Source organism: Manacus vitellinus, unplaced genomic scaffold (assembly GCF_001715985.3).
Source record: "Manacus vitellinus isolate BGI_N305 unplaced genomic scaffold, ASM171598v3 scaffold_41_pilon, whole genome shotgun sequence".
Lineage (NCBI taxonomy): Eukaryota > Metazoa > Chordata > Aves > Passeriformes > Pipridae > Manacus > Manacus vitellinus.
In genome coordinates this window covers 6,301,259-6,309,043 of record NW_021940545.1, presented here as the reverse complement: position 1 = coordinate 6,309,043, position 7,785 = coordinate 6,301,259, and the positions used below count along the sequence as shown (strand labels likewise).

The 7,785-nt window shown below is 54.6% G+C and overlaps 1 protein-coding gene across 1 annotated transcript; it reads left to right on the top strand.

Annotated features, from left to right (window-relative positions):
* Nucleotides 1–257: 257 nt before the first annotated feature.
* PAFAH1B2 (platelet activating factor acetylhydrolase 1b catalytic subunit 2) lies at nt 258–7,219 on the top strand. The gene is made up of 5 exons (XM_018078658.3): nt 258–849; nt 1,229–1,318; nt 2,125–2,241; nt 2,817–2,939; nt 3,436–7,219. Exons 1-5 carry the CDS (start codon nt 769–771, stop codon nt 3,712–3,714), a joined length of 690 nt encoding a protein of 229 aa, XP_017934147.1. The 5' UTR covers nt 258–768; the 3' UTR covers nt 3,715–7,219.
* The last annotated feature ends 566 nt before the right edge of the window (nt 7,220–7,785 follow it).

The following is a 7,785-nucleotide window of genomic DNA, read 5'->3' as shown; positions in this document are numbered from 1 at the left end:
CATCGTCCCGCGGCTCCTCCTGCGGTAATTCCCGCGGGATCCACAGGGACGGTGAGGGGTCTCGAGCGTCCCCCCCGTGCGGGAGCCGGGCCTGGTTAGTCCGGAGAAAAGACTGAGAGTGGATGCCGTTAGGCCACACAGGTACCTCCTGGGGGTGCTCAGAGCGCCGTGCCACGCTCTGTTCGGCGACACGGCCACAATCGGAACCAAACCGTGAGGAAGCACTTCTTTCCAGAGCGCTGGAACGGCTGCCCAGGGAGGCCGTGGAGTGTCCCTCTCTGGAGACATCCCAAGCCCACCTGGATGTGCTCCTGTGTCACCTGCTCCAGGTGGCCCTGCCTTGGACAGGGTGATCCCCAGAGGTGCCTTCCAGCCTCAGCCATTCTGTGATTCTGGGATCAATCCTACTGCTCCTGGAGCCAGATTATCCACCTGGGCTGTGGAGCTCAGTGGCTGTAAGCTGGATCTCTGGACATTAATAGGGGCTAATCCCCAAAGTATCCGTGTTTGCTGTCAGGTTATTAAAGCTCAGGTGTGGGTCTGCAGAGCATCCTTGGAGCTGGCCTTTGTTTTCCAGTCCATGGCTCCAGGGGGAATGCCAGATGCATGGAATAACATCCCTGTTGTTGTCAGCCAGCCACCAGCACGCACAGGAACTGTGGATGTCAGGAAGGGCAGTGTTTTCCAGCAGCCAGGCAACCCTTATTTCCCAGCCATGGCACTGCTGGAAGCAGCTGGTGTGGGAACTGTTCTTTCCACAGGAACAGGATGGGCATGGGGGACTCCAACCCAGCAGCAGTGCCACATGCCGCTGAGGACATCCAGGGGGATGACAGGTGGATGTCACAGGTGAGGCTGGAGGGGCACAGGGAGCCCTGGGAGGGGGGATCCCCATCCCTGGTCACACTTGTGACCCTGAGGCCACAACAGCCCAGTTGTGTGTCCTACCTGTGTGTCCTGTCATGATGGAGCAAGGGAGGAGGGGTCTGGAGCATCTCTCTGATGGGGAGGGACTGTGGGAGCTGGGCCTGCTTAGTCCAGAGAAGACTGAGAGGGGATCTCATCCAGCTGTGTAAGTGTCTCCAAGCGGTGCCAAGAGGAGGGCGGGTTAACGCAGGGAAGGGCCTGGGGCATGGCAGTAGGGGAGGCCGGCTGGGCAGCTGTCCCTGCCCTGCAGCAGGGATAGATGCCCAGCAGGAATTGCCACCATGCTGCTCCTCTCTCACAGCACAATCGGTTTGTCCTGGACTGCAAAGACAAGGAGCCCGACGTGCTCTTCGTGGGGGACTCCATGGTGCAGTTGCTACAGCAGTATGAGGTAGGGATGAAGGGGGCAGAAAAGTGGGCTGGAGGAGCTGGAGTGTGTCTCTCGCTAACCCAGGAGCTGGTGATCACGTGCAGTACTGATGATTCCCTCTGTTCCCATTTCACTGCTGTCTCCCGAGGCGTTCCTGCCCTGCTTCCTGAAAGCAGTGCCTGGGCACGGCTTTACGTGGCCGCTTGACCTCCCTGAGCTGTTTGTCTCCTCCTCTGGGGCCACGACCAGCTGCCTTCATTTTGGCACACATACAGAGCCCCTTGGCTCTCAGATTCCAGCCTCCCATCACATCCCCTATGGGTGTCCCTGGTATCCCCTACATTTAATCCCATAGCACTCAGGGTGCCTGAGGCATTGGCACGCTGGCTTCTCCCTAAAACTGCTGGGGCAGAGAAGAGCAGAGGCTCTTTGGCTCTTGGGGCAAAGAAGAGCTCTGCTCCACCGTGGTGGTGGCTGAGCAGCTTTGTTCTGCAAGAGCTGCTTCCCTTTGTTCTAGTTTTGTTACCTGGGGATGAAAAGGATTTAATCAGGTCACAGATTCCTTCTTCAGAGGCCCCGTGCCTAAGTCTGCAACAGATCAGCGCTCTGGGTCTCTGCTGAGTTGGGCAAATCACTGCTCAGGAAGTCTTCCCCTTCGTGCCAGGTCTGAGAGACTGAACATCAGCAGCTCTGTAAAGCCTCATCCTGTGTCTAAGTGCCCTTTGTGGAGTGAGTTTTGAGAGAAGGGCTCCCATTAACTCAGTGCAGTGTGTTCCCTTCACAGTCAGGATGCTGCTCTGAAACAGCACCTTGATTTCTGCTTACAGATATGGCGAGAGCTCTTCTCACCACTCCATGCACTGAATTTTGGGATTGGTGGAGACACCACGGGACATGTTCTATGGAGACTGAAGAACGGTGAACTGGAGAACATTAAACCCAAGGTACCAGCAGAGAACCCAACTGGGCAGCCCTGTGCTGACTGAGGGGAGACAGAGTGGGGCAGAACTCAGGGAGCAGATGGACTTTTTTGTCTGAGCACCTGCTGGCACTGGGTGCTCCAGGCATTGGGGTGTGCTTGGGAGCAGAGCAGGGGGGGAATGGCTTCAAACTGAAAGAGAGAATGGCCTTCCAACTCAGGCCATTCTGTGATTCTGTGATTTACCTGTGCCAAGTGTAGCTTGGAGTTGCAGCCGCCTCTTGGGCCTGAGCTGTATCCATGCCCTCTGGAAAGGGATGAGAAGTATTCACTGCAGAGTTGGGGAAGATGTTCAGGTGTGCAGTGAAGGTCACCTGCCCTCTCTGCACCTGCAGTTGCAGCCCTGGACAGTGTCTTCCCCGAGAGCAGTGGGCATTGCCTGCCCAGGGCCAAACTCTGCCAGCCTGAGTTCAGCCTTAAGCCCGACCCTCCCTGCAGCTCACCAGCCACCGATGATGTTTATGCAGGGATTTCAGGGTCATCAGCCCATTAAAACTTGCTCTGGAAAAGCTGCAAACATTCTTTTTTTTCTCTTTGTAGGTCATTGTTGTTTGGGTTGGAACAAATAATCATGAAAACACAGCAGAAGAAGTAGCAGGGGGGATCGAGGCCATCGTGCGCCTGATAAACACCCAGCAGCCACAGGCCAAAGTCATTGTACTGGTACGTCTCCAGGAGCAGTCACTTTATCTGTCCTTTGCTTTATGCCTCTCCTTGCTGGCTTGGCTTTGCAGGAGCCCTCCTCTGGCCCTTCCAGAGGTGGGTGGACTCATCCCGTTAACTATGCCACTCCAAAGTGTTGCTGAGGAAGTCCTGTGAGGGGAAGATAAGTGCCCAAATCCTAGTTGGCTTCCTTATCCTAACAGCTTAGCTGCTGCCTCTCTTGCTGAGGAGCTGGGCAATGGCAGGAAAAAAGCTCAAAAGAACAGAAGCTGTTATATTTAAAAATGAAAAGAAAACAGGTGCCCTGCCAGTCACGCTTGTAGCTCATCTGCATTTCACATTAGGTCTGGATGGACAAATTCTGATTCAAGGGATGAGTTTCTCTTGTCACAGACATCCTGAATCTTGACAGGCAGCCCAAGTTGGAAGGGAAAGCAGGCCTCCTGTTGCCATCAGAATCATGCAGAGCACTTTTTTTGCCTCCTCCTTGTGCCAGGGCCTGCTACCTCGTGGAGAGAAGCCAAACCCGCTGCGGCAGAAGAACGCCAAGGTGAACAACCTGCTCAAAGCCTCGCTCCCCAAGCTGCCCAACGTCCAGCTGCTGGACGTGGACGTGGGCTTCGTGCACTCGGATGGCACCATCTCCTACCACGACATGTTCGATTTCCTGCACCTGACGGGCGGGGGGTACGCCAAGGTCTGCAAGCCCCTCCACGAACTGATCATGCAGCTGCTGGAGGAGACCCCCGAGGAGAAACGAGCTGCCCTGGCCTGAGCCGCTGATGTCGGCGCCGAGAGCATCATCCAGCCCATCAGATCAGTTCTGTCACTGGCACTACAGAATCCTTCTTTCTTAAAGCACTTTCCATTATAGAATGTTACCGGATGTCCGTACCTAGTGTTTTGAGGGGGAAGGCTCGTGTTTAACTGGTCTTGTACATACGAGGGCCGGCTTGGTTGGTTTTATTGCAGGAGGAAATTAGCTGAAGAAGAGTTTTACTTTTAAACCATTCCTCATTTAAAACGAGAACAGGACTGTCACTCTGTGCCCCTCTCATGTCTTGTTGCTCTGTGGTTGTCCTAGAACCCCTTGTAGCCTGTCCGACACCACGCCTGGCTCACCATTCCTGGCTGCAGCCATCGTGCTCTGTGTATTTGCCTGGGAACAAGAATCACATTCCACTTGCAAAAGCCAGAACAGATGCATTTTTCCAAACTCGGTCCCACCTTTTAGAGGTTTGGGGGGGTTTTTTTTTTTTTTTTTTTTTTTTTTTTTTTGTTTGTTGTTTGTTTTTTTTTACTGGGGGGTTTAAATGAAACGTGTTGTTTTCTCACTCCTTTCTGAAGCAGCATGAAACTGGAATTCAGAAATTTAAAGAAGCAAACGGTTACCTGAGCTCGTGCAACACTCCCAGGTGCTTGTCTCGTGCTTGTCTCCCCATGCCTGCTAGCCAGGGCATCTTCCCTCCCACGCAGCTCTCCCGGGGCACCTTCCTTCCCTCCCACGCAGCTCTCCTGGGAACACTCCCGTTCTGGTGCTGCTGCTCTGCCCTGCTCCTGCTGCCTGTGGGGTCGCTGGCTTTTGGCAGTTGCTCAGTGTAGGATTTTAATGATCCAATAATCTGGCAGTCACTTCCTTGCTCCCTGGAACTGACAGACATCCCTCTGAGGTCCCTGCACCACAGGGCTCTTTGCAGTGCTGTTCCTTGTTCCTTTTTTTCTTTTTTTTTTAATCAAGTATGACTGTTACATCCTTTTTTTTTCTAAAGCAAACCCACACGAACAGCCCCTGGCTGCAAGGCCCAAATCACACTGAAGCTTTACAGATCCCAAGGTGTATATTTCTTTATTGCTACTGGTTTACTTGTATAAACATTTTATTTGAGCAACTACAGCCTCTTACAGTAAAAAGTGAAGTTAAGGCGTAGCTTTCCCTGCCCTAGACACTGCTCCTCACCTCTAGCAAGGGAGCTGGAGGGGCAGGTGCCCCCCTAAGGGGCTGTGGCTAGGTGGGACTTTGGTTTGGTTTGTAGTTAGGGCTTGTTTTAGTGAGACAGCCTTTCATTTAAAACTGAGAGGTTCTCTTTCAGAAAGAAACAGTTTGGACCCAAGAAGCAGGGCCCTGGATGAATTGATAACTTGCAAATTGATAACTATTTTAAACCAAGTCTCTTCCTCCCTGGCTTACCTGCTGGAGCTGGAGCTCAGTGGTGCCACACAGGCCTCGCTGTGTTTGTGCTTCCCGTGGGATCCACGTGCAGGTAAATCTGGGAGGAACAGAGAGCTTCCCTCTGTGTGCCAAGGGAGGTGCTCAGGTGTCAGGTCCTTGCTGAAGCCCATAGGTACTGTACATAGTCTGTCTGCCCTTTGCTGTAGCCAAGGGGCTGGTGTGTAACTCTGACCTAGCATTGAGGAATCCCGTAACGTCCCACCTCATCCCCCTCCTCCTGTAGATTTGATCATAGCAGGATTCCTGCCTGGATTGCATGCATAGTGTGTGTTTTGTTTCCAGTATATGTGATCTACACACAGATGAAGGAAAGGTGAAGTGTTCCCCTTGCCAGGATCAGACGCAGGGAGTTGCGGAGTGCCACGGGAGAGGAGGGATCACATCCTGCCCCCATGATCCAGACCAGGGATGCTGCTCCCTGAGGCTGGCTTTGCACTCGTGGCCTTGCAGGGCAGGCTTTGAGGGAACGCTGCTCACCTTCCCGTAAGGTGCTGGCTGGAGAAATTGGGGAAGGGCAAGTGGAAAATCAGATGTTAAAAGTACACTGCAGTGGAGAGTTCCCGGGGAAGGGCTTATCCCACCCCCAGCCCCCTCAGGGAGCCAGGATAGAACTCATTCTACTCCCTGAGAGCTTTCCATCTCTCCAGGCTTGTGAGAAAAGGCAAGTGTGTGCTAATTAATCTGTGCATCCCTGCTTCCCTTCCCGCTGCTGCTGCTGCATTTGGCTGAAGAGATGCTAACCAGGAATGTACTCCAGTAAAGCTCCGGCTTCTCCGCTCGGCACCCTGTGCCCGCTGTGAGTCAGCCCCTTTGGCAGGGTGCCGAGTGGACCGGGAGGTTTGGCAGGCTCCGGAGGCTCTGGAGTGTCACCAGGGAGGCTCTGCTGGCTCTGCTTTGGCTTGGCTTGCTGAGGTGCCACGCTCTGTGCTGGTTCAGTGCTCACGGCTCTGCTCCGTCCCTGGTGCTGGAGAGGGAGGACGGCGTCTTCTCCACTCAAACTTGGCTCTGCCTGGCAGGAAACTGCCCTGCTCATCTGAGAGGTATTATGAGCAAGAGGGTTCTGCCTCCTTGCTCACCTAGTGCTGAAAACCGAGTGCCTCGTGTGGGAAAGCTTCAATTCCAGCTCTGGATGTCCCTCGAGAGGGGCCTATGCTGGAGCTAAGGGCTTCTCTAAGTGAGCATTCCCAGTTTGGTGTTTATTGCAGCAGAGAGGAAAACAAACAAACAGAAGATGTGAAATGACAGAGTCTTGTGAGGTGCGGGGCGGGAGGACGAGGCAGGATGGGAGCCATGAGGAGGAGGAAGGCCTGTCCCTCCCCTCGCTGCCCACCCACCGCCCCGAGCCTCCCCCGGGACACAACCATTGTGATTCTGCTTTGGCAAAAATGCATCGGCTGGTAGAACTCACTGTTAGTGCATATTTCAATATAAATGTCAATGTTTCACCCACCGTGTCGCAGCCTGTGTGTGTGTGTGTGTGTGTGTGTACGTGCCGAGGCGTCTCCTGCCTCTGTCTCGGTCACTCTTGGTTGGTCTCCACGGGGCTGAGGAGGTGCTGCCAAACCTCCCACCGAGGGGCCTCCCTGGCCCTGGGAGCTGTGCTCAGCCAGATCCTCACTCCTGATTTAATTCCTGCTTTTCCCCGCTCCGTTTGGGGCTTTTTCCTGTCTGTTTTTCCTCCTTTCTCCGTGCAGAGCTGAGGTCCTGTGAGTGCGGTGCTGCAGGTAAAGGGAACCGGTATTTCAGCCCTCGACGGGACATCGGCTTGTGTTCAACTGCCGAGTGGTTTATCTCTAATAGCCCTGGAGGGAACAGGGAAGGCACATCCCCACGCAATCCCCCTCACGGCCATCCCACGGAGGCGACTCGAGTTCGATCAGAGTCGGTTGGAGTTCTGCTTCTAGTCCCGCATGGGCGTCCGTCTGTCCCTGAGGTCATTCCATCTGCCACCAGCGTCACCACCTGTACCTGGAAACAATGTGCAGACTGTCCAAACCGGGGGATCCTCAGGGAGAGGAGGCCCAGAGAAATAAAGTGCACAATAGCAGCAGCACCTGTCTCGTGCCGTTTGTCCCACGGAACCGGCGGCAGAGGTCCTGGATGTCTGAGCGAGCCCGGAAAGTGGCTTTGTGACAGGTGACGTGGGGCTGAGCTGCTTCAGAGGGGGATTTTAAACCAAAAATCCCAATTGCAGACACAGAAAACGTGATAAAAAGGCCCCAGAGCCCTTGGAGAGAGGCCTGGAGGTGGTCGGCTTGGCGGCAGCTGGGACAGGGGTGTTTTCAGAGACAGCCTCTGGTGATGAGGGGTGCTGCAAACTGGAGGGAGGCTGCAGGAGCCCCTGTGGGAATCCAGAGAGCATCAGGAGATGGGGCAGAGCCATCCATCGCCTGGCAGGGGATTACTCTGTCTCCCCATGGACTTTGGGGACAGGCAGGCTGGGCAAGGGGCTCAGTGAGTGTCTGGAGCATGGACACGGCCCTGGGACCTCCCTGCAGGGTGGGGGACAGGGACTCCAGTACAGGGTCTCCTCTGAAACAGGGGCTCCTCTATGGGGCCAGGCTTCCCCTATGGGGTCCTGTATATGGGCAGGGCTCCACAATAGAGGAGGGCTTC